Source organism: Panthera uncia, chromosome D1, assembly GCF_023721935.1.
Source record: "Panthera uncia isolate 11264 chromosome D1, Puncia_PCG_1.0, whole genome shotgun sequence".
Taxonomy (NCBI): domain Eukaryota; kingdom Metazoa; phylum Chordata; class Mammalia; order Carnivora; family Felidae; genus Panthera; species Panthera uncia.
Genome location: NC_064808.1, coordinates 37,736,301 through 37,762,136, shown reverse-complemented (window position 1 = coordinate 37,762,136; position 25,836 = coordinate 37,736,301). Strand labels below are relative to the sequence as shown.

At 46.3% G+C, this 25,836-nt stretch overlaps 1 protein-coding gene and 1 long non-coding RNA gene across 2 annotated transcripts; one reads left to right on the top strand and one right to left on the bottom strand.

Annotated features, from left to right (window-relative positions):
• Positions 1 to 2,859: 2,859 nt before the first annotated feature.
• Positions 2,860 to 7,127, bottom strand: DBX1 (developing brain homeobox 1). The gene is made up of 4 exons (XM_049649355.1): positions 6,761 to 7,127; positions 6,015 to 6,116; positions 3,864 to 4,066; positions 2,860 to 3,405 (listed from the first exon to the last, which is right to left on the bottom strand). The coding sequence occupies exons 1-4, from the start codon at positions 7,125 to 7,127 to the stop codon at positions 3,046 to 3,048; spliced, it is 1,032 nt and encodes a 343-aa protein (XP_049505312.1). The 3' UTR covers positions 2,860 to 3,045.
• A 15,630-nt stretch (positions 7,128 to 22,757) lies between these two features.
• Positions 22,758 to 25,421, top strand: LOC125916541 (uncharacterized). Its single transcript, XR_007455957.1, has 3 exons — positions 22,758 to 22,838; positions 23,517 to 23,666; positions 24,594 to 25,421. It is a non-coding gene; the product is annotated as an uncharacterized LOC125916541 (long non-coding RNA).
• The last annotated feature ends 415 nt before the right edge of the window (positions 25,422 to 25,836 follow it).

Genomic DNA, 25,836 nt, shown 5'->3' with positions numbered 1-25,836 from the left:
TGCCCCATTAACTTTTCCTAATATAGAAAAACTTTTACACCATATATTGCTTCTTACATTATATTATGCAATACATTCACATTGTGTTATGATAATATTGCTTACCATGAATTTTTTCATTTGGTCATAATTTTGACCATTACTGGACTTTTAATTCTTCTAACATGTGAGTTATTTTTCCAGTTTATTTAAATTTTTTTAATGTTTTAATTGAAATTAAAAATCACACATTTTCCATCTTAATCGTTTTTAAATTACATTTCAGTAATGTTAGTCGTATTCACATCGTTGCACAACAAATCTCTAGAACTTTTTCATCTTGTAAAACTGAAAGTCTGTACCCATTGAACAACTGTTTCCCCAACTGACCCCAACCCTTGGCAACCATAATTCTACTCTCCGTTTCTGAGTTTGAATGTGTTGGATACCTCATATAGGTGGAATCGTATAGTCCTTGTCTTTTTTTTTACCAGCTTATTTCACTTAGCATAATGTCCTCAAGGTTCATTCTTGTTTGGCATGTGACAAGATTTCTTTCCTTAAGCTGAATAATAATCCGTTGTGTGTATATACCACATTTTCTTTATTTATGCATCCATCGGTGGACATTTAGGTTGCAGAAGCTATTGTGAATGATGAGATGTGAATATCTCTTGGCTATTGTGAACAATGCCACTTTGGGGTGCCCCCAAAGTACTTTGAATGTAGACACTAATCTATCCCCATGCCTGAAAATAGTTCTTGACGGTAAGTAAGAACTGTGGACTCGAGCTAGCAGGGAGGGTAAAGTGGGCCACTCTGGTCAGGATCCCATCTATGGATGTCCAGACAACAGTGGAGGGAAGGAGAAAAAATAGCCTGAATCACTCAGAGCAGAATTTCTTATCTAAAAGATTATATGCCTACCATGGGCAGAACACCATGCTAGGTGCTTTCGTATGTGTTGGGGCAGGGGGGGGGGGGATGCGGAGGGTTTCTTGGATTAAGATAATTATGACAATAAGATTTTTTTTTCAAGTTCTCAGGATCATTTCTAAATAATAATGAAAATAGTGATCACCAGTGTCAGGAACAGGCCCAGCACAGGAAGATATCAGAACCTTACATGGAGAGAGGGCTCGTGTTATTTGGAAAGAGAATTAAACTGAGAATAGAAAAATTCAGATTTCAGATAGGATACAAACTATTGAAATTTAAGTTTAACAACTTCCTCCCCCCCCCCCGACTATTGGGGTATGGGTTAGGATAATTAAGTGTGGGTCTGTGTGGCTGAGGCAGCAAATACCAATCTCTGAAAGCCCACAGAAGCCTTTACCAGGGTTCTACCTGATGTTTTTTGTTCCTACGTTGCTGTTGAAATTGTTTCTGTTGAAAGCTAGTTTTAAAGAAATTTAGTTTCACTTGTGAGCCCCAGAGTCTGTATCTGGGCCCACAAGTCATGGCTATGGATGACATTCCTGAGAAAATCAGCTTACACACAAAAGATAAGACCAATTTTGAGCTTCGCTGGGGAATAGAAATTGTATAAACTTTCAAGAAGGGAAAGTAAAGCCATCATAAACTTGAACAGCTTAAACTGACTTTCAATGATTTCAGGCCTTAGAGAAGAAGGATTACTGCAGACTCAACCTGTTGGTACCACTTTACTGGAGCTCCTTTCCTTGTCACCATAGCAAATGTGGTTATCGATGGTACAGGGAAGCAGAAAAGACTGGCCTGAGAGTCAGAGATGGGTTCTAGTTCCAGCTCGGCCACTAGACAGCTGGATGGCTTTAGACATGTGCCATTCTCTCTCGAGTGTCAGCTTCCCTTCCTGAAATCCCAGTAGCACTTGGATGAGAAGCTCACCATCCCTTTCAGCTCTGACATTCTGTGAATTAATGATATACTTGACCACTATGTCCATTCTACTGTTTATTTGGCATTTGTTCATTTGATACATATATACATATATAAAAATCTGTACAAGGTAAAAATACAAAATAAGTATTTCTTTATAAGTTATGCAATTAAACAGCTACCTTTTTAAAGTTTAAAAGCCATTGCAGAGAGAGACAGAGAGAAAAGTCTAGTCAATCCTTTATAGTCATTCACAATAACATTGGTATAAAATATCATACATGTGTACAAAATAGTGTACAGTTCATAAAAGCTGTGCAAAGACAGCAAAGTTCTGTAAAAAAAAAAAAAATCAAAATCAAAGAGGCTGTGGGTTCTCTCTCTGCTTATGTCATGCCCAGTGCTCGAGTCTTGCAGGTCTGTGTAATCTCCCTAGAAATAATAAAAGGGCACAAGGTAGAGTGCTTGGTGCATATACTATGGATGCAGAAATTAAAAAGAAAAAGCTCTGAAAGACGCATACAGAAATAGAGACTGACTCTTCCTTCAATAACTCACTTCTTTGCCCAGAGAGCATTTGGAATACAACAGGAGGGACTCAGTATTTATGTTGTGCCTTAGACCAGAAGGTGTATATGTGTATAAAATTTAAAAAAAATTTTTTTAATTCAGATATCTAAGGGAGCTGCTATGGAAAGACTGGGTTACCAGAGTCGACATGGGTAGGAGACCGTTCCACCAAAGACAGGGGGGTGGATCTAGGAAGTCAGAGGTCTTAGAGTTATATGCTTGATGTTGTGACTCCTAACTTCGTTTCCTTCTCCATAAAGAGTTTCCTGTCTTACAGAGTTGTGGCTTCTAAAGACCAGCAGGGCCTGGCTCACAGCAAGACCCAGGCTATAGGAGTGAACACCCCACTGTGTTTTAAATAGCTGGCAATAAGCAAGATAGGAGCTCCGGTGGGAAGTTAAGGCTGGGACCAAGACCTAAACTTCACTTACGTGGAGAGAGCTGCTGGGAGGTGTGTGGGGCAAGGAAACGCCATTTTGGGCAATGGAAGGGGCTGCGGCGCCCTTGACCAGGCTGAGGTTCTGCAAAGGGAAGCGGCAGCGTCTGGACAGCGGGGACTAAGCGGACAAGCAGACTGAATCACACCTCTTCAATTTCAAAGTACTTTGAAACAGTACGCAGGGCACGGGAGGGCTTCTAAGACACGGTGATCTCCTCCTCTTCGCCCTCCTCATCGTCCTCGGAGTCGGAGAAGTCCGAAGGCTTGCCGGGGCTGCTGGAGTGAGCCGGTGAGGCAGGCAGCGGCCCTTCCAGCCGCGGGTCCCGCAGGTGCCGAGGGTCGGGGGACGCGTGATAGACCAGGCGGTGGCGGGGGCTGCCCGGGCCGTCGTCTTCCTCCTCGTCATCCCCTGGGCCCTTCTGGCCCACGTCGCTGAGGTCCGGGTGCGGATTGAGTTTCGTGGGAAGGGTCTGCTCTCGGCAGCCCCCGCTAGACAGAAGCTCGCGCTCCTTGGAGTTCCGCCACTTCATGCGTCGGTTCTGGAACCAGATTTTCACCTGGAGCGGGGAGGAGAGAGAGCGGGGGACAAGCAGCGGTTATCGCAGCTGCTCCCCACCAAGGGCGTGGGGGAGGGGCTCCGGCAGGACCGTCGGGGAGGTAAGAGGCTCTGTCCTTCTCCCCCTCCTTGCCCGCTGCCCGGTGAGTTCAGATGGTCAAGGACTCACCCTACCCTCACCCCCTCCTCAGCTTCTCGCTCCTCTAGCCCCATCCTCACGCACCTGACCCGGCTGGGCGCAGGTGGGCGGGGGGGGGGGGGGGCGCTGAGCCGGGGAGAGAAGCAAGCTGTCCCGAGTGGCCTCAAGGAAGCTGGCTCGTGCGCTCATTCCCTCTCTAGACTTTACTTTCCCCATCCGTAGGAGGGGACCTAACGGGTTTCAGAGGACCCTCCCAATTGCACGATGCGTGGGGGAGGGGTGAAGCGGGGAGGGTGGGGCTGTGGGGAGACCGCCCTCACTTGTGAGTCTTTCAAGCCCAACTTGGCCGCCAGCTTCTTGCGGTCGGGCTTGCTGATGTACTTCTGCTTCTGGAACATCTTCTCCAGCGCCTTGCGCTGCACGTCGGAGAACACGGCTCGTCGCAGCATGCCTCGGCGAGGCTTGCCGCGGGCAGCAAGCGGCCAGGAGAAGGTCCCCGGGATGGGCACGACGCTCGAGGACGCTGCGGAGGGGTGGGGTGGTGGGTTGCGAGTGAGTGGGCGGCGTCCCGCCGCGGCAGTAGCGTCTGCCCCTCCCTTGTGGCCTCCCTCGGTTTTTCTCTCTGATCCCTTCATCTCTTTAAAGCTCTCCTTTTTCTCCCCTTGGAGAATAGACCAGGAACCTACAAACCTGCGAGACTGAAAGGCGCTTTCCGCCCAAATAACTTTCCCTTTCAACCAGGCAAACCCGGATTAGGTAAAACCACGGAAACACAGAAAACAGCCTCCACAATAGCCTGTTTCGTTTTTCCATTCAACAGTCTCAGGGGAACAGTGTCAAGGGAACAAACCTGCGTATATCGGCTAAAATAGCAAAAGAAAAAATTTACAAAAATAAAAATAAAAATACCCAGCTGAGGCCGCTGGGTTTCCCCCTTATGCTCTTATCACCTTGGTGGCTTTTGCATTCTTTAGATGAAAATGAGGTGCCTTACTTATTTGACAGAAGAAAATCCGCTTTGGATTTTTTTTTTTTTGAAAAATCCAATCAGCATTCATCTTTTTCATATTAATCTTTCTTCCCCTCCCCCACAAAACGTAAAGAATTCGGCCCGAATACATGAAAAGTGGCAGCTAATTAGCACATTGACCGCTCCCCAATGGGTATTGGCATGATAAAAAGGGGGAGAGTTTTCCTTTAAGGGAGGGAAAAAAAAAAAACCAAAAAGAAACAGAGACTCTAATGAAGCGTGAATGGTAATTGTGTAGTAATGAACTAACAGAAAAAGACTGAGGACAAGCAGCGAAAGCCATATATTACTGGGACAAAAGAGATTTACACTTTCAAACTAAACACAACTGCAGGCCAAGACCATTGGGAGAATACTGATGGCAGAGGCTTCTCTTCCCGGAATCATTTTCATTAAATGGACATGAAAAGCTATTTATAAAGCTCGGGTTGTTTTTGTTGGAGCATTGAGATGAGGGAGAAAGGCAGCAAATTCCATTATCAGCAGCAGCATGAATGGTGGTGGGGGGCTGTTGGTGAATTCTCTCTCCCCCTTTTAAAAATCAATTGCTTATTTCTTTCTCTGATATTTGGGAGTGTTGTCGTGGTTCTACCCATCCCCCACCAACCGTGCCCAGTCTCCCTTCTCTTTATAGGCTCTCCTCTGTCTCCTGAGTCTTGACCGGTTGCTGAGTTTTCAGCTATACTTTGAGGCACCACTGGGATTCCAGGATGGATAAAAACCTCGTGTAAACTGTTGAAGGTGTTTCTCCTCCAGACTAGGACCCCATTACGGGCTTCCCTCAGACTTATTTTAGAAGTTGAAGGTCTTTAAAAAAGATAAGGCGGTGGGGGGAAGGGTACGAGAAGAGGTTGGGAAATCAGGTTGGAAATAGAAGGTTGGGGTTGTGGGAGGATCTAGTCCCCCTCCCCGTGGGCGACCCCAGGCATCCCACACAAGAGGGCACCCCATGTGGTCTTGTGAAAAGCCCGAAACCCTGAATGAGTCTTAAAGAGAAATTAGCCCCGGCTGGTAGGTGTCTCTCGGCGGCGTGGAGGGGCGAGGGCCGGTCTGTGTGTGGCTGCCCGGAGGAGCTGACCAATTGGTCATGGTGCTGAAACCTTTGTGGCGGAATCGTGGCCAAGTGCACTGACTCTGTGGGAAAACGGCGGCGTGAAGGGATGCCAACAGCTCCTCGCCGGGAAGGGAACCGCCTCAAATTGGGACCATGACAATTCCTACTAATTTGTAGAGCAGGGAATTGGTGCAAAGTGTCAAGCAGTCACTGCTTGTGCTAAATAGGGCATCAAATTGGCGCGACGGATTCGTGAATGTTGTACGCCTCGCAACCTCTGAACCAGAGCATAACCCCGAGGGGTGGACGGAGAAATATGGCTTTCGGAGCAGGGAGCGACGGGCTGGGGCTGGGGCGCCGCCCCCCAGGAAGGGGAATGAGACCTACCTGGGAAATAAGAAGATCTGATGAAAGGCTGGAAGGAGCCTTCAAAGTAGGGAAAGGCGAAGGTCTTGGGAGGGACGCTCTGGAGTAAGGCAGGGGATGTTTCTGGCAGAGAGTAAAGGAGAAAGGAAAAGAGAGAGAGAGACAGAAAGGGAATTTGATTAGGTACTTGATTATTGTACAGAACATTGAATATATGATATGATTAACCCTTCAGCTGGCTTCAAAGGCATCTTTCTCAATGTTTTGACAAAGTAGAAGAAACCTTTTCCTAACATCATGTCATCTGTGGAATCCTTCCACCACCACCACCACCCTCCCCCACCCCCTCCCCACGCACCTCAGAGTTGGCTCCCTGTCCCGATTCTCATCCTAGGTACTAACGAGATATGCAGTATTAGGGCGGGTAGGAAAAGAATTGTAGATCCATTATACTAGCTGAGCTAGTAAATATATTGTCTTGGGTTTATAAAAACTGGCTTCCAAAAGTTTGAGGGCAGAAACACAACACGCCTAGGGGCGGGCGCTCTCTCCGACTGCAGGTAATCAAGTTCGTTCTGAGGGTGGGGCGAACCTGGAGGCTTTTCTTCCGGGAATTGGCTGGACCGGAGTCTCACATTGCACGAGTGGGGTCCCGGGGATCCTGCGTAAGTGTATGTGCGCAGATGTGTGAGTGGGCGAGGAAACAGGAAACCGGGGCAAGAAGGACTCGCACCTGGACCGGCCCTCAGTGTCCTGCGCTCACTTACCGGTTCTGGGAGCAGAGGAGAGGATGGCGTTAACCCCAAACTTCAGAAACGTTGGCTCGCTGGCAGGGGCGGCGGCCGTCTGAGGTGAACCGTCCGGTCGGCTGCCTGGACCCGGGGAGCCCAGGTCCGAGGTCCCGGTGTCTGTGAGAGTCGCGGGGGCCCCCTGCCTAGGGGGCGACATGCTGGCCGTGGGTAAGCTGCGGGGCAGGTAAGCCGGAGGCCGGCTGATGCGGATCAGATCTTCCACCAGGAAGCTCGAGTGGCCGGAAAATGCCGACTGCAGGGACTGGGGCAGCGTTAAGGTGGGCGTGGGGCGCAAGAGGCTCGGGTACCCGGCGGGGGGCGCGAGGAGGCCAGGGAACATCATGTTAGGCGCGGGTCGGGCGGAATAACCCTTCTTCCAGTGGCCTGAGGGTAAATGCCTCGCTTCCCGCCCCTCCCGCCCCCGCGATGCCCTCTCTCTTGGGCTTAGCAAAAGTCTCCAAGTAATGATCCCACTTGGGCGTCTGCGAGTCCTCCGTGGTCCTCCCGTCGAGGTGATGGTTTTATAGTGGCCCGCCCGTTAAAGCGCTTTGAAAAGTGACAGCTCTGACAATGAAGTTCAACAAAGTTCTCCACTCGAGCTTCATTCGCCGGAGGCTCTGGGCGCTCTGATTGGCGCAGGGGTGCAATTTATGATTGGATTAGTCTTCATAAGCATGGCCCGCACAATGGGCCGGCAACAAAGGCTGGCGCGCATCAATTCTGCATATCGACCGCCTCTTTGCAATACAGTGCGCCCCCAAAGCTCTCGCCGGGAGTTTTTGTTCCGAAGCAACACCCGGGCTAATTAAATGCCTATTTAGAAGTTTCAGATGACATCTTGCCTCATAGAAAAGGAATTATTTAAAGAACGCACTAAATTTATTTGCAGCTCCCCTGCCGAGTCTGGAAAATAAATCAATAAATATTCATAGAAATTCGTCTCCAGGCAATCAGTAAAATAGCCCTCCCCCTTGTGGGGAGGGCAACGGAAGATTTCAAGTCAGTGAACACGAAAATATACTCCCTCTTCAGTCTCTAGCTGTATAGGTTACTCCAGCTGAGGCATAAAGCAGATGTGAGGGGTGGGTAAAATCAGTGTTTGTGGGGTGCCATTCTGACAACACAGGGAGATTGGGAATTAATGCTTTGGGGTTATTGGGTGGAGTCCATAAGGATGGAGGGGGAGGTCTGGATTTGAGTTATTTCGGGTCGGGAAACTAAGAGTTTGAGAGAGTTGGTAGATACCTGAATAGTAAAATGTGTCTCCTGCAAACTCCCAGAAACTTGGAAAACGATTTCAGCGAGATTTCTTTAGAAGTGTCAGCAAGGAGCACTCCGCAGCTTGCCTGGGGGAGGATCAGAGGGGAGCAACGCACAGGGTCCAGGCTGCTGGATTCCACTTGAGCAGCCTCAGGCCAGGTGACCTGAATGCTAGAACTGCTATGCCGGCCCTTTTCCCACCTCAAGGAGCCCTCAGAAATTTCATTTGAAACTTACGGCCTGGACTTTTGAAGCCATAGCAGCAAAAGTTGAGATTCCTCGAGAGAGCCCTACCCATTGCCGGGTGCTTAACTTTGGCCAAAGTTTTGCAGCTTCTTAATTAACTGCAGTATACAAACGCCTGAAAACAGCCTGGGAAGAACGCAGTTCTCAAGAATGCTGGTCCCACGTCAGGAGACCCAATGCTTAATCGGGGACCTCAAACGAGAGTCTTCCCGGAGACAGTCTTTCTCTTCACTGGGGGTTGGGGCTGAGGGAACGCTGAACCTCAATCCCCCCATTTCTCTGTTCGGCGAGATAACAGATGTGTTAAACGTCCCATTCATTTCTCTGGTGTGGCTGAACCTCCCCAAAGAGAAGTGTGCAGCCCAGCCAGGCCGCCCTGATCCTATTAACCATGAACTAACTGTCACCTTCAGCTGGTTTTCCTTTTTGCTTTTTAACACAAAGCTTTCTCAAAAATCTTATTAACCAGCTTTATTTCTCTCGATGGTTTTGTTCAGGGCGTTTTGTGTTGATGATCTCCATGTCGCTGCTTTAACCATTCAATAAAAGTGCATCTGCGATTTATATCACATTAAACCAGGAACGGAGTCCGCTAAAGCTCTCCCTTGATTCAAATTAAAAAGTTATTTAGGGCCAGGCTCTGGAGCCGAATTATAATGCTTTACGATGACGCAAGTATGGAGTTTCTGAGCCCGAGACTCTTATGGAGGCGTACTGGCCAGGCAGGCTGTCAAAAACCTCTAAGGAAAGGAATGACTTCTAAATAAGTGGGTATTTAAATATGGGAAATGCATCACTCCAGTTAATTGGAGACCTCTGGAAACGGACGAGGGACGTGTGTGAAGAACTTCCAAAGTTTCTCTTTTTGAAGTCTTGCAATAAAATAGGGGAGAAAAGTCTAAACTGTTTGAACACCTGCACTTTCATCTTGCCACAAGACGAAGTTTTCCATCGCAGTCCATTTCCCCCTACCCCGGTCCCCAACTGCTTTGTGGAAGCTGGAAGATCGGCTCTGTTTTTTTGCATTCTCTCCCTCCAACTCTTCTCATCTCTAATTCTCCATCGCCAACGCCTCCTTCTCTTCCTCCTCCTTCCACCTTCCTCCACTTCTCCCTCCCTCCCTCGTTCCTTTCCTCCCCGCCTGGAGCCGTTGCTTGTTCCAGGGGTGGAGAAGAGCGGTAACTACCGGTGTTGAATTACCCATCAGAGAAGCGCTTGCCCAGGTCTTCCGGAAGATCGGAATAGAGCCTCGGTTTGCAGGGGTTTTGGCGAGGAGGAGGGGAGTGCTCAGAACTCAAAGCTAGTCTGGGGCCTTCCTAGTGCCATCCTCTTCCCCAGGCCTCCTCTCCTGCTGGGGTATTTCGCTGGGTGTAGTTTTTAGTTATTATCCTGTAGATTGACACGCTCCATTGGCCCTTTACTATCACGCGCGCGCGCGGGCGCGCGCGTACACATGCCTCCCCCGCTCCCGGGTCATTCTGCCTTACTATAGACTAACTGCTGCTAACTTCGCCTTGTAAAAGGGGCCCTGACATTTTTGGAAGGTGGGTCAACCCCTTGCTGAGATCCACGTGGACCTTGCCTCCAGCGGTCCGTCTGCAGAGTCCCCTAAGGAATTCCTAAGGCGAAAAGAGGAAAAGTGAGGGCGGGGGCGAGGGCTGGCCGCCCGTGAAAAGGCAGAATAAATCCTAAGGAAGCAAGAAATCGGACGAAAGGATCTTACTTTAAGTGATCTCCTTGAACGCGTCTTTTCAAACTCCGCGATAGCCTAAGGGGCTGCGCGGCGCGGCGTCTGTGGCTAAGACCTGTGACTAATGCCGTTTGACCTGAGCCCATGGGGTTTTGTGTGTCCTGCCATTCATTGTAATGTCGTTATCTTCAAGTTTATTTCAAAGAAGTCGCTCACGTCCTCTCTCCCAGAGCTGCGTTGTTTATTTCTCTTTCAAAGGAAAAAGCGCAAGAGGCAAAGAGAGAATCGGAGGCCCTGGCTGCCTTTAAGGTCCTTGCCTGTGCCGCGGGCGCTACTGCTTGCTGCGGGAGGCTGCAGCAAAGCTGGCCGGACTCCTGGGGCCTACAAAGCCAAAGCTGCCAGAGCCTCCCTGGGACCGCAGGGTGGGCTCTCAGAACCCGCTATGGGGAATTTCTTTCCTCTCCGGCAGTGGAGAGCGGGCGGGTCCCAGCCCCACGCGCCAAGCTCTTGCAGTTGTGGGGCCCCCTGCAATATGGGCGGAGCCGGGAGCACCTCGGTAACCGCAGGCCGCAGAGGGAGAAGGGCCTGCAAAGTAGAGTGACTTAAGATTCCCGGCCGTCAGAAAACATAACCAGTTAGGGAAGTTAGGGAAGGTTGGGACCTCAAGGTAGCACTTTGCAAGGGTTTGAACCCCCTGGCCGTGGCTCTCTGGGGCTGGGGCTGCAGACAGTTGGAGCACGCCTCGGAAGTTAGGACGCGGAAAGGCGGCAACGGGGAAAGGGCCCCGCTGCCTGGTTTCTCCGGTCTTGGGGGAAAAGAGGGAGCTGACCCCCTGGGCAAAGGAGGAGGGCGACGAGGCTCGGGCTGCAAGCGCTTTCCAGTCGTCCCACCCTCTAGGCAAGCCGCTCTATTAAGACACCTCTAAGGGGTTCACCTTCAGAATACGCCACTAGGAACTACCGGCCTCCCCAGCCCTTTCTGTCGTCTCTCCCCACCCCTCATTCCTTTCACACTCACTCCCCCCCCCCCTTTTCCTTGAAAATCCTTCTATTGTGCCAATCAAGCAGATGGTTTGCAGGAAATATAGCTTGGCCTCGCTGACCGAAACTAATTTTAACTAGCTTTCCAAGCCTGAAACGTTTGTTTTGCTCTTACAAAATAGCCCCCAAAACAGCTGGCAAGGGTGAATTAAACCCATTAAAGACACATTTATAAGAAATTATATTCACATAGATTGCCTGAACCCCCCTGTGCAGCCTAAGAGGGGAGATGAGCGCATTTAAATGAAAATGTCGCCCAACGCTCCCCTCCTTAACGTAGCCTGAAAGTCTCAAAACATTTTACTAAATAGATTAACTTGACTATTGTCTTGCATCACATTTATCAGCTTCATTAAGTGAATAGCTGAACAAATATATTACGCATGCATGAAAAGCTCTTTTTCGAGGAGCCTCATTGTATCCTCAGCCCTGACAGGTGGTTAACTGTGTGTTGTGTTTTTTTGTGGGTTTTTTGTGTTTTCTTTTTCTTCTTCTTCTTCTTTTTGAACCCGAAGAAAGAGGATCTGTGTAGAGCAGCTCGGCGAGCAGTGCCTGCCTGGCGGGAGTTTACTTTAACCCGGGGCTTGGACGCCGAGGCCCAACGATATTAACACGGTGAGGCGTCGGCACAGGCGATCTCGGCCCATTCAAAACGATCAAAATTAAATTTAGATGAGTTGGGCCTTGACTACTTTTTCTCTCCATCACACCACACCATCCCCCCCCCCCCGTCTGGGAAATCACTTTCGTATTGTTTCTTCTCAAAGCTAATGCTTCTCGCGCGCGCCTTAAAAATAAATTGCCTTCGCTTTTCCTTGCTTGACCAGCTCTCCCTCAGACTGCCGAGTTAAATATCCTTTTAACTCACATTTGGATCCATTTCACTTCACTGGGGGTCCTTAGTGACAGCCCTTGTCTCCCGGGCCTCAGTGTCCCTGTGTGTGAAAGGAGGGACTCCCCTAGCCAGCTCTCTATAGGCCCTTCCTTCCAGATCTGACCTTCTAAAGTTTAAAAACGCTCAGCTCTTTGTCGCCCCACCGCGGGCCCCATCAGCTCCCAGAGCCTCGTCCCGTCAGGCCCCTGGAAAGACAGCATTTCCGGGTGCCCAGGGCGCGCCGGGCGTGGAGAGATCGAGCGCCCAGTGCGCTGGGGGCTTCGGGGCAGAGCGGCCAGCCCGGGAGGACTGCGCCGGCGCGGTTCCTGCGCCTCGGGTCTCGTGATCCCCTCGGTGCGGAGAGCAAAGCCCCGGGGCCCCTGGGCCCTTGGGTCCAGCCCCGCGTCCTACCATGCATCGCCCTCTGAGCGCTCTCCTCTTCCGTCTTGGTCCCGCCACGAAGTGTGGCCCGACGCCAGGGGTAAAACAGGTGATCCCCCCCCCCCCCCCCGCACGCTCCCCTGGTCCTGGAAACGCCTTTCAGGCGCTTTAATTACCCGTAGAGGCCCCACAATGAACCGCTTCCTCACCGCCTCGCCACCTCCCCACCAACCTGTCCCAGCTTCCCTTTTCTCCCCGCCCTTTCCCCTCGCCTCGAGCTGCAACTATTGATTTCCTGTCCCAGAGTCCTTCTGGATAAAGAGGCTTGGATGAAGGTGAAGTTGGATGACCTGACGGGGCGCTGGGTGGGAAAGGGTATAGGACCTTTCCCTAGGCCTGAAAGGGCCGCGTTTGTCGACGGCTGGAGGGAGAAGAGAGAGTATGGAATCTATTCCGCCTTCTTTCCAGGCCCCAGGCCTCAGGCCCCCCGGGATCCGGAGCAGAGGCCTCTTAGCGAGTCTGGTTTTGTGTTGGGGTGGAGCTGCCCCCTAGGGTGCAGGGGGGGAATTCGGTCTAGTGAGTTGGGTGACAGGTCCTGGAGAAATGAAGTGGCCCACTCCCCACCGCCCCCACCCCCACACACGAACAGGGGACCCCAGAGGAGACTGGTCTTGTTTCCTTTGAGCGGGTGTGAGAAGTCGGTGTTGTGAGGTTCACACCAATGTTAAAACTACCTCTGGGTTTGTTGTCTTGATATTAAACCCACTCGTGTCCAACACTTAAGAGCCCACAAGGGAAAAAGATGTTTGCCTATGCACTGAGACACTCTTTTCCAAAACAGAATCTTGTTTCACCTTCTCCTTTTTCTTCCTCTGTTTGTTAAACAACAACAAAAACAGATGGTATGTTCTAAAACATAAAGGAAAAGGAGTCATTGTTAGATTTAGGGTCAGTTGATTGGAGGGGGTAGCGGGGGAAATATCCTTGTCTAAACATCCCAAATTCTTAAACTCATTTTCTCTGAAATTTAGAGATTGCTTTTTTGGGACAAAGAGGTATTTTTCCAGTGCAGATACCCATGGGAGGATTAGAGGTAAGACTACTAGTTCTTTATAATGTGGTGAAAATTAGCTGTAAGAAATATTTTTCTTCTAACAGGTAGGGAGTCTTGATTTGGTTAGAGGAGGAACCTATCAGATAGAAAGACTTAAAAAAAAAAAGTTTATTCTAAACCCAACATGTGGCTCGAACTCACAACCCCAAGATCAAGAGTTGCATGCTCTTATGACTGAGCCAGCCAGGTGTCCCTAGAGAGGCTGTTTTGAATCATGAATCCGTATTTCAGAGGTAAGTATTCTGAAGTGTGTGGGCCTCTAAGTTGCTGGAGGTTTGTTGGCAGAGGCTGAGGTGGTTCTAGAGGTAATTTCAGGAAAGAGGGAGAGGAAAAATCCTCCCAAGACTTTTACCTGCTATGTGGTTCTGTTTAATGTAGGGAAAGGAGAGGGAGACTTGGGAAATGTGACATCTCTTGCATTGAGAAGGCGTGTGGAAAATAGCCTTCCTTATCTTAGGGTATTACCTATACTGTACAATGGCCTTAAGTCAACCGCCATCTACAGGCGTTAAACCAAAACATTCCCTTGCCTGCTTACCTCATCCACTATCAACCTTCCCCTCTAACTGCAGAGAGCAAAAGAGATGGTTATTCGACATAAATGCCTCCCATTTCCTTCCTGCCAACTTCCTTCCCATTGTATTCACATTTCCACTTAGTTAAGTCATCTTCTGCCTTCTTGGGGACAGTATTAATTATTTATTCTTTGTTTGCCCTTCCAAATTTACTTGCAACCTTTCTTTCCCTGCTTTTACCTGAAGAGGCTGGCCTCTAGGGAATGCATTGCCTCCGGGATACTTTGCTGGCTGGTTTCTTCTAGTTGGTTTCAGTCCATGGCAGGCAATTGCACCAAGTCAAGGGCTGGAGGAGAGGAAGGCTGAGGTATGTATTCCTCTTGCTTTCTTCTTGATTTGTTGAATTTCTGGGAGTGACTGCAGCCGCAGATCCCAAGCTCCCTAGGCTCTGGCAATATTATCTCGACAACCTACTGCACTTACAGGCCTAGGGATATAATGGGATATAATGGCTTCTCACTGTTGCTCGTCTTTGTTGCATTGACATCCCTTCTTTAGTTCCTTAACCCTGTCCCCATTTCTGTAATTGGTTTCTGTTTTGGAAATAATTGCTGCTGAACTCCTCACCGATATGGGGACCTAGTTTCTCCATCTGTAGCTTCAATATCCCCTTTACCACAGATTTGTCCAAACGATGCTCATTTTGGGGGCACCTGGCTGGCTCCATCAGTAGAGCATGTGACTCTTGATCTCAGGGTTGTGAGTTCAACCCCCCACACTGGGCGTAAAGTTTACTTAAAAGTAAAACAAAACATCAAATAGTGCTAATTTTCAAAAGCACCCTCTCTTGGCCTCATTCCATCACCAATAATTCCTTCTTACACATTTCCTCTAAGTTTTCTGAGGCCTGAGATAAGACTGTAGGTGGAAGCCTGTTGCATACCCTACTTCACTTCCCATGCTGACTCCATCCTACATCATGAATGGTCATGCATCCAAGAGTGCAGACGCCTGGTCCACATGTCCAAGATCCATCCACACCCTTCTACCCCTAACAGTCATCCGTGATCTGTGCCTCAGGTTTAGAAATGAGCATGCGAGGGGCTGAGTTAACTCATGGAAAGAGAGACCTAGGAAGAGGCTTGTGTAATCTTGGAAAGTAGACTTGGTTCCAACTGAGTAAAGAATTCCAAGGCCTAAAAGGGAGTGTACGGGCTCTAGGTGAGCATGTCCCCTTAGCCACATGGACATGGGTGGAGCTGGAGGGGAGCCAGACTGGGGGCTCTCCTTAAAGTTCAGGGCCCAGGCAAGTTCCCTGATGGTTCAGGTCTAAGCATGATGCTTTTTTTAACAATCATACTTTTTGAAAACAACATCTACCCTTGGGTTCTCTTATTTTTGCCACTTCCATGACCTTTCTCAACCTGCTGCCGTCACATTCCATTGAAATGGCTGTTGTCAGTGTCACTGATGTCCCCGTTAGGATTGTCAGTGAACTCACTTTACTTGGACCACCTGCAGCCTTCATCACTGCACATTTCTCCCTCCATCTTGGCCTCACGGTTTTCTTTTTTTCCTTGTTGGACTGCTTCTTACTCTTTTTATGAACTCGCTTTTCTCTGTTCATCCCTTAGCTTGCGGTGTTATCTTGGATTCTGACTTGGGCTTTTCTCCTACTTATTGAGATTATAACCTATTAGTTACTCTATTCCTGTTGAGCTACCTGCTCTTCCTCAAGTGTGCCCTGCTCTCTCAAACCCCAGTGCCTTTGTGCACATCACTCCTTCCGTACTCTCTTTGCCTGGTGAACTTCTGCTGGTTGGGAAAGATTTGGCCTAAGCCTTGCCTCCTCTGTAACCTTTCTCTGACATGTACTCTGTGGTCTGCATTCCCTTGGAGTACCTAATATCCCCTTTGATCATTGCATTTTTTGACCTTGTATTTAGAATTGCCAGATAGAATTCTAAATGCACAGTTACGTTTGAATTTCAAACAAATATTATTTTTTGTATAAGTATGTCCCAAATATTATGTGGGATATACCTATACTAAAAAAGTTATCTATTATTTATCAGAAAATTAAATTTAACGGGATGGTCTGTATTTTTATTTGCTAAATCTGGCGGCTGTACCTAGAATGTTAGAATAATTTACATGTTTGTTTCCCTCGTAGACCATAAACTCATTGAGGGCAGGCACCATATCCTTTGTCTCTGTGTCCTGGTGCCTGGCATGTGGCATGCATTAAGAGAAATGTGTGCAGAGTGACAAGTTCTTTAAGTTCTGGGAGCACTCTCCCGTCTCATCTAAAAGGACCTTTCCTGCCTTAAAGTTCAGTGTATTTCATTCACTGATCTCTCTTCTAGCCTCTTATAAAGTCTTGTCGTTCACAGTTCTTCATTTATACAGTTTGGTTCTCTAGATGATAGTCAGATTGGGAAGCTTCAGATTTTGTCAAAAGGCTGTCTAATTTTCATCTGTATGCCCTAGGCGAGTCCTCTTTGCTGATTGAATGATTAGGTGATGACTTTAGTTAGTACTGTTTGCCATTAGCGGACATTATCAGTGAATATGCTTAGTTGACAAAACATGTGTAATAAAGAGTCACATCCCATAGCACAGGAACCACACTCAGGGTAACACATATGTACTAACTCACAGCATTAAATGGAGTAAATGCTTAATTTTTATAGTGTAATTAATGGATGTACTGGCAGATCCTTAACCAGCCTCATTTAGGTTCTTAGACAGAAACTATGTGTATAAATATGTGTCTGAATGAACTCATCTCTGAGAGAAATTATGTGACCCGGAAAGCCAAAAGCTGCTATTCAGATAACTGGCATTTGCCAAAGAAAGGGGTTCCAGCTAATCTTTGTGCCCTGGGTCCTAAATTAGCTGACATGAGTCAGAAGCCCAGCACAGGGTACAGAGTAGCAAAATTGGTTAATTCTGGTGGAAAGGAAGGTAAATAAAATGGGAAGCCAGAGGTGGGTAAATAAAATGGGAAGATTCAGAGAAGTCCATTGTATTATCTGAAAGAGTCAGAGTGCAGAGCTAGTGCCATACTGTCCAATTCAGTAGCCAATAGACACATGGGACTATTCAAATTCAAACTAAATAAATAAAATGTAAATAATTTAAATGTAAATAAAATTTAAAATATAGTTCCCCAGTCACATTAGCCACAATTCAAATACTCAAGAGCCACACATGACTCAATAGCCACATAAGGCCACCATATTGGATGGGACAGATGTAAAACATTTCCATCATTGCAGAAGTTTCTTGGACAGTATTGACTAGAGTTCCTGAATATGGGAAACTGATGCCAAGAAGCTGAGGCTGTCGGTCTAAGGACGTGGAGACTGCGGGGACATGACTGCCATATTCAAGTATTTGAAGGGTTGCCGAGAGAAAGAAAATAAGTAGCCAGTTCTGTGTTAATAGGAGGAACCAAAGAGAGGGAGGAGGTATACTTTACAGCAACTAGAGATTTTGATATATAAATTATATCTTATCACCCCATCCTTTCCTTCAACCAACAAACGTTTATTGAGATTCTACAGTGTACCAGCAGGCACTATTCAAGGTCTGGGAATACTGGAGTGAACAAGCCAGACACAGCTTGTGCCATGCTGGATCTTCCCATTCCACTTAGGACCAAGTAGAAGGAATGAGCCCCACACAGTTGCTGTCCCCGCCCATCCTCTACCACAGTTCTGCCTCCTCATTCTCTTCCCTCCTCTAAGGTGCCAGGCTCTTTCTAATCAGTATACCTTTGCCTATATTATTCTCTCTGCTTGATTCATTTGGTTAGCTCATGCTCATCCTTCAAATTACAGTTTCTTTTTTAATTTTTTATTTTTAAAATTCTTTACATCAATAAATGTGTATTTATTTTGAGAGAAAGGGAGATGGAGTGAGCGAGCATGTGTGCACACGTGAGCAGGGCAGGGGCAGAGAGAGAGAGGGAGAGAGAGAATCCCAAGCATGCTTCCCACTGTCATCACAGAGCCTGACTTGGGCCTTGATCTTACAAACCATGAGATCATGACCTGAGCCCAACTCAAGAGTAGGATGCTCAACCCACTGAGCCACCCAGGCGCCCCCAAACTGCAGTTTATTTATTTATTTTTTTAATTTTTTTTTAACGTTTTTATTTATTTTTGAGACAGAGAGAGACAGAGCATGAAGGGGGGAGGGGCAGAGAGAGAAGGAGACACAGAATCGGAAGCAGGCTCCAGGCTCTGAGCCATCAGCCCAGAGCCCCACGCGGGGCTCGAACTCACGGACCGCGAGATCGTGACCTGAGCTGAAGTCGGAGGCTTAACCGACTGCGCCACCCAGGCGCCCCCCAAACTGCAGTTTAAATGCTACTTTTTCATCACTCAGTTTTGATCACCCTGTAATTTTTTCTTCTTGGCCTTCTGTGGACAGAGAGAGAGAGAGAGCATCCATTGCTACTTTACTAGCTTGGGTCCAGTTACTTAACCTTTCTGTTCCTTAGTTTTTTCAAATGTTTCATCTAAGATGGGTGTAATAATACCTTAAAAGACTGTGACAAATGTTTATTGTTTAGAACAGTGACTGGCCAGTAAGAAACTTAGTTCCCTTTTTTCTCAGGAGACTAAACATCCTAATGCCTGATTTTCTTTTAAATGTCAGTGAAGGACATTTAACCAAATAACATTGACAACAACATAATGATAAAGATAATGATAGGTATTAAGTATTTTCCATATATTATTTAAAATAATCTTCAAAAACAGCCTCGTGAGGTAGATCCTATTATTATCCTCACTGATCTACAGAAGAAGACACAAAAACTTAGATTTAAAAACGTAACTATGTTGGCTTTGCACTGTGTCAGCCTGGCTAGGCTAAAGTCCATTTTTCAGAGTTGTCTTTCCCATGGAATCCTAGTTAGGATGGGCCACAAAACAGTCTTGAGCGACTGGGAGGGTGGAAAGAGCAGTAACCACCTTGTAGGCGATCAGCTGGCTCACCTCACTGATAGGAGGCAGCCTTGAGGCAGTACGTGTCCCACCTTCCCCAGCTTGTTTGACTCCTGAGCCAGGGGTGTGTGTGTGTGTGTGTGTGTGTGTGTGTGTGTAGCTCCCTGGAGAAGGGCTCTGGATTTTGCAGGGCAGCCACACCCACAAGGTCAGATGCAGCAGGGACCGACCTAGATTCCAGTCCGTTCTTGTAGAGTTCCAGCCTATGTTTGTGGATTTCAGCCTGCTCGTGATACATATAGGATATAGATGGTATATTGCCTATTGGTTCTGCTTCTCTGATTGAATCCTGACACGCAGTTAATCCCAGAGCTCGGGATTTGGAGCTCGGTCTCACACGGGGACCTATGTTCATAGCCATTATTCTGTACTGACTCAGAACCAACCTCTGAAGAAAGTTTTGGGATTTAAACTAATTTGTGGCTTGGTCCAGAGCCCTTTCCTTCTGCTTTTAAGTACAGTGGGATTAAGAAGTCCTTATACTCATAGGCCAAACAATCAGAGGACATTTCGCAACTGATAAAATTTACCTTAGTTTATAAAAATCGAAAATTCTACTTCTAGTAGTAATGACATAAGTATGTATTTAGCATTTACTGAATTTCAGGTACTGTTCTAAGTGCTTCTGTATCAAGTCAATCTTCACAAACTTCTTAAGAAATAGAAGCAGTATTTCAAACACTTGTTTTATTCATAAAAGTAAGCATTAGATTTATAAACAGTGAACTTTGTGTGGGCAAGGGACCCAGAGTTAGGAGAGCTCTTAGTTCCCTGCTCTGATAAAGGGAGGTGGATATATATGAACCACAGGTCTCCGTTGGCTCCATTTTGGAGAGCATTTATCTAAAGTGCTTAGTGCATATCTGTCTGTCAGCTGTGGTACTTCTGGCTGCGTTAGCAAAACACCTATTCAAAAATAGCAGAAACTGTAAAGAACAGTTATTATGTCATAAAGCAAGAGTTCCAGAAGCACAAAGGGTTCAGAGTTCATTAACTCATTGTCTCATTGATAACATTAAAAATCAAGATTCATTCTGTCTGTCTTCTCTGCTGTCCTTCACATGTTGGCTTGTCCTCTTTGGCCAGCTCCCTCATGGTCTCTGACGGCTGCCCCAGCTCTAGCATCACGTGCAAGTGACAACATTCAGCAGGAGAGTCAGTTTGTCTTCTCTTTCCTTTTATCAGCAGGAAAAAAGCCCACCTGGAAGATGCCTCCTCCTGTCTCATTGGCCAGAGTAGTGTCAGTTGCTCACATCTAAGCCAGTCATTGGTAAGGAAAATGGAATTAACGTTTTTAAAAAAATGTTTATTTATTTTGAGAAAGAGAGAGAGAGAGCGTGCGCGCGCACACATGCAAGCAGGGGAGGGGCAGCGAGGGAGAGAGAGAATCCCAGTCTCTGGGCTGACAGCTCAGGGCTCGATACTATGAACCTGTGAGACCATGACTTGAGCAGAAATCAAGAGTTGGATGCTTAAACGACCGAGCCACCCAGGATCCCTGGGATTAGCATTTTGGGGGTATTTATTTATTTGTTATTTTTTAAAAATACAATTTTTGTCAAATTGGTTAACATACAGCGTATACAGTGTGCTCTTGGTTTGGGGGGTAGATTCCCATGGTTCATTGCTTGCATACACACCCAGTGCTCATCCCAACAAGTGCCCTCCTCAGTGCCCATCTAGTGTTTTTAATTAAATAGATCAAGGGTCACTTTCCTAGAGATACATAGGTATTAGATTTCTGAACAGAGAGGATCCCTATTAAGAAAGGTAAAGGGGTCTGGTTTTATATATGCAACAGACAGGGTCTATTATGACATCTTGAAACACAGTGCATGAAGTGTGCCTTACCCAAAGTTAGACTCACGGCTGAGTTCTGGTAGCTGTTCTTTACTACTATCTGACTCCTGTTTTATAAAAAATTTTAATGATTATCACAGATATTCATTGCTAATGCCCACCAGTAGTCATTTTTCTCCTCCTTATGGACACACAGACAGCATTTCCTAGCTTTCCTCACAGTTAGATGGAGCCATACACTCAGCTCTGGGCAACAGAATGTGGGCAGAAGTAATGTGCATCATTTCCAGGCTTGGCATATAAAATCTCTTATACACAATCCTTTTTCTCTTTCCTTCCATTAGGGCAAGGAGGCCCCACGGTGGAGTGGAAGAGGTACAGCATGTAATGAGAGCACAGATTCCTGAGTCATGGCTTGGAGGTGAGCGACCCATCTTGTATTGGTCTGGGACATAGACAAGAAAAAAGCTTCTATTATATGATTTTGGAGTTATCAGAGAATGTATCCCGTTTTGACTAATGGACCCACCCAAATCATCTTCCTCATGCCCAGTGAGCATATGGGTTGCACATGTGGTGTGCGTGTCTTGTACCGCCAAGATGGTTATCCTAATATGCATGAAGTCCTATGCATATTAAAAATAAAATCCCTTTCATGTTAGCCTTACTTAAACACTTCCAGCGATAGGGAACACAGTATTTCTAGGAAGAAATAACCCCTAGTTAATAAGAGATAACATGGATTATAGATGGCAAATAGACTTTAGTTCCTGTGCTGAATCTCACTGATTGGAAGTGGCATCTAAAGTACTATGTAGAGAAGGATTCTAAGACCAACTCTGGGTAATTAACAATGCCTCCAGGACTCTGGAGGCAGGAATGGTAGACCCACGCCTCCGTATAGCTTCTGTGCTCTGAAAACTATCAGCAGTGGGGAGAAAGCTTATAGGAAGTAACAGAACTCAGGGGGGTTGGATCTTGGGGTACATTTCTAGGGATGATAATATAGTTGCAATGAGAATTATGGCTTCATTTAGTGAGTGCTGTGCTGGTGCTTCATAGATGTATTATTTCCTTGTCTCATAACAAGTCCATTTTATAGACAAAGAAACTGAGACTCAAAAAGCATAAAGTAGCTTACAGGGCATCCTGTACTTAATTCAGTGGCAGAGGTAGATTTGACTCCGTGTTCCTACTCGGTAGCCTACGCAGCCTGTGAGATTGGGGAGGGGACTGATTATAGCCAGTTTTCTTAACTTCAGTTTTTGTTTGGGGTGCTATGTGGTACACTGTAGGATGTTTAGCAGCATTGCTGACTTCTGCCCATTAGATGCCAGGGGTACCCCCCTAGTCATAGGAGGGAGCCCAAATTGCCCCTGGTTGAGGACCACTGGATTAGAGGAAGGCCAGCTCTATATTTGAAGCAATTCTCGTTCTGGGCAGGCAGGTGATCTGGGAAGGGACTGAAGAACAAGAAGACAAAGGGTCAGTGCGGGAACTTAAGGGCCAAGGGGTCAATCTGGGTAGCCTGGGAGCCTTTGTCACCTGCTGAGGGCAACAACATGGAAGGTGACTGACTGCTGAGTCCCCTAAGTTCATGAACTACGTCTCCTCGATGTTTCTTATTAGGGGGCAGGACTGAGTAGGGCTGAGCTTGCCGCAGAAGACTCCTGTGGCCTCAAATTGAAGGTAAAGGAAGGATGTGGAGTGAGGATTTTAACCACACTGTTCATCCTAAGTACAAGAGAGCCTGCTGCTGTGGCACATCTAGGAACCATTCATTGTTGAATGAATAGTGAACAACCAGGCCAAGGGAAGGGAATAAAGCAGTTGTGCCTATTTTTGACTAAAAATATGGTATGTAACAATGTTCTTGAACAGCCACTAAACCTGCATCTGGCAGATCCCAGGCAACAAATTTTAAATGTTTGGGCAAAGGTACCAGTACTAGGATGAAAGGAAAGAGAGTGTCGCTTTTAGTGATAATTTATCACCAAAATCTAATAAATTCACTAAGGGCCTCTTTTTCTTTTAAACAGAAGCTTACTTTATATGAAAACAGAGATGTTCTCCTCTGGCATAGCAGAAAGCAAGTTGCTTTGGAAAAATATGAAAGGTATTTGGTAAAGCCATAACTTTCCTTGTAGGTAGCTGAGTGAGTGTTCATGTGTTTCAATTCATATACTTATTTTTCTTTCTCTTATTTCTAAAAAGTGAATGGCTTCTTAATATACATATTTAGGGGGGCGCCTGGGTGGCTCAGTTGGGCATCTGACTTCGAGCTCAGGTCATGATCTTGCGGTTTGTGATTGGAGCCCCAGGTCAGGCTCTGTGCTGATAGCTCAGAGCCTAAGGCCTGCTTCAGATCCTGTGTCTCTCCCTCTTTCCGGTCCCTCCCCTGCTCATGTTCTCTCTCTGTCTCTCAAGAATAAAATAAAATGTTAAAAAAAAAAAAAAGATATTAAAAAATATGTACATATTTAGTTAGAACACATTTCAAAGGGTTTCTCAAAATTCAAAGCCTATTGTGGGACTGTGGTTACAGAAGGTATTTGGCCTTCATTGATTCAGAAAGAAAAGCATTGCCTCTAGGGTCACTGTCCTCTATTTTAGACGGTGCTAAAAGGAGGCACCGAAATGTTTAAACTAATTAACTACAAAGCTAACAAACATTGTTGATGAGCGTATATAACTTCTGCCCTTTTCTCAAAAAAACAAGTATTACGATTACTTGCAGTTTTTTTTTTAACACAAAGCTTGCTTTGTTTTCTTCCTCTCTCATTTCCACGTTCAGCATAGAGCACTTCACAAATCCATATTTTTTTCTGCCACCGTTCAAGATATTTTGCGATGAGTTTCGTGCTTAAATGGCATAAAGAATGAAGAGAGTGGGGACTGTTTTGGTTGCCGCTGTTCACGTTTGCCTGTTAATCTAATTACCAAGGTAGGGGCTCCAGAAACTGAGCTGCCCACATAGAAAAGCTTTCCCCCCACCTGGTGGATTATTTAGCCAAGCTTTTTAAATGGGCAGAGTTTGGGGGGTGGGGATCGAAATGAATCTTTTTTTTTTTTTTTTTAAGTTTCTATGCAGAGCAACGGAAAGAATTTAGTGGTTGTCAACATGAGTTTAGTACAAAGGTATGGTTTAAAATGTAGGTTCATTTTGACTGAGCTTCAGGTCACGCAAGCCAAGGGAGACCTGTGCTGCTGTTTGTTTTTTGTGTGTTTTAAAAAGAGTCCTTAAGACGTAATGGAGGGAGATGAAATGGGTTTGGGCGGGAGGGGAGGGGTAGGGAGCATCCCAAGGGAATGACGTCCATTAAAGGGTGGATACTTCAGGGGTGTTATTTCCAGAGGCTCTTAGTGACTGATTGTGTGAAAAGGGCAGCTTTGAATGAACAGCCCCAGCCAGGCCTGATTTCGAACTGTTTTTCAGTCCTTGATTCCTACAAACAAAATAAAATACCTTGTCGAATGGAGCCCATTGAGTGAGGATGATGGGTTAAGAGTGGGGGTACGAGGTGGCAGCGTGGGCACTTGTTTATCAAGGAGGAGTTGTCTGTTGTTCCTGGAGCCGGTGAAAGGAAAGACGCCAGAATCTGATGGCTAGGGTAGCATTGATGTGAAGTTACGGGGTAATCGGATTGAAAGGGGGCCATAGTATTTATGTCAGTTCACATTTCGTCAAAGGAATAATATGAGGTGCTACCTAGCTGAGGCTTTGGCCTGGGGGTTCGGTTAGCAAGCATCCAGGCCTCATTGGATTCAAATATAAATTAATTCTCACAGGAGCATTGCCTGATTAATTTATTTGCATAATAGTAGAAAAACTACAGAGTGGTTACTTTTTTTTTTTTTTTTCCTTCTGTAGGGATTTGGACAAGAAAAGGTTTAAATTCATTTGAAAGAAGAGTGTGTGAGAAGTCAGAGCAGCTAAAGCCCCCTCTGGGGCTCCCAGAGCTGTTTTCTGGAGTGAGCACGGTTGGAGCTGAAGGAAGGCCTGCTCTGTGCAAGAAGTTTAACTCTTCCTGGGATGAAGCAACTCCTTCTGAGGCCCTTTCTCAGTACTTGCTCTGGGGGACTTAGCTCTTGGCTCAGGCGGTGGTGTCAGCTTCAGAGAAGGGACAGGCTGTCTGGCCCAAGCGAAATATCCCGTGGGTTCAGGTTCTGGTCCAAGGACATCCATAGTTTCAGAAAACAGATAGGTTCAGTTTTGACTTACTCAGCTTCACTGGTATTTCTGAAAAGCTTTTCAGGTCTGTTTGCCATCCCAGAGAGAAACAAAGTAATTTGGTTTACAAAACTTCATGCCATTCATGACCTGTTTTGACTCAGCATGTTTATTTAATAAGTACTTGCCTAGCACAGCCTGGTTCAGTATGTGATGGTGGGTGTGCCAGTGGGATCAGTGTTATTTTTTTAAAGAAACTTACATTACAAAAACAGAATGGAAGAAAGGGGGCTGAAGATTCATGAGTTTCAGATTTTCAATATCAAAGTGATTTTTCCTACATACATTTCAAAAATAGAAAAGAAACTTTAAGTATTGCTATAAACATTGCTTAGCAAATCCAGCTTTGATTACTTCCAGCCTTTGCTCAAGAATAAAGAGCTCTCTTTTCATAGGACTACAGATACTATCTTTAGTATTTCTTACTCATTCTTATTACTTTTATTCCCTCATCATCCATTGTTGTGGCAAATAAAGCACCAAAGCCATTCAAATGAAGCTGCCATGTTGGCTCAAGTTCTATTTCTACAAGTTCCAGATGGAGATACTTTAAAAACAATAGCAGGGCAAATCCTATTTTCTAATTGATTGCATGATTAATTCCAAATTTTATTATGAGAACTTCCTACTATCAAAGAAATGCCTATGGTAGATGCTCCATTAATGTTACTTTCACTTTCTCTTTGCTTAAATGCATCCAGGATGACAATTAGCAAATGCCTTCGTTACTTAGGAATATCAAGGAACAAGAGCCTAATAAAGTAGAGGGAAAGGCTGTTCTACACAATTCCACTCAGCCTACTACCCCCCTTTCTTTGGAATCTGTACTCCCCCATCTCCTATGAACACGGGTAAGCCTCTAACGGCTTTTTAAAAAAGACAC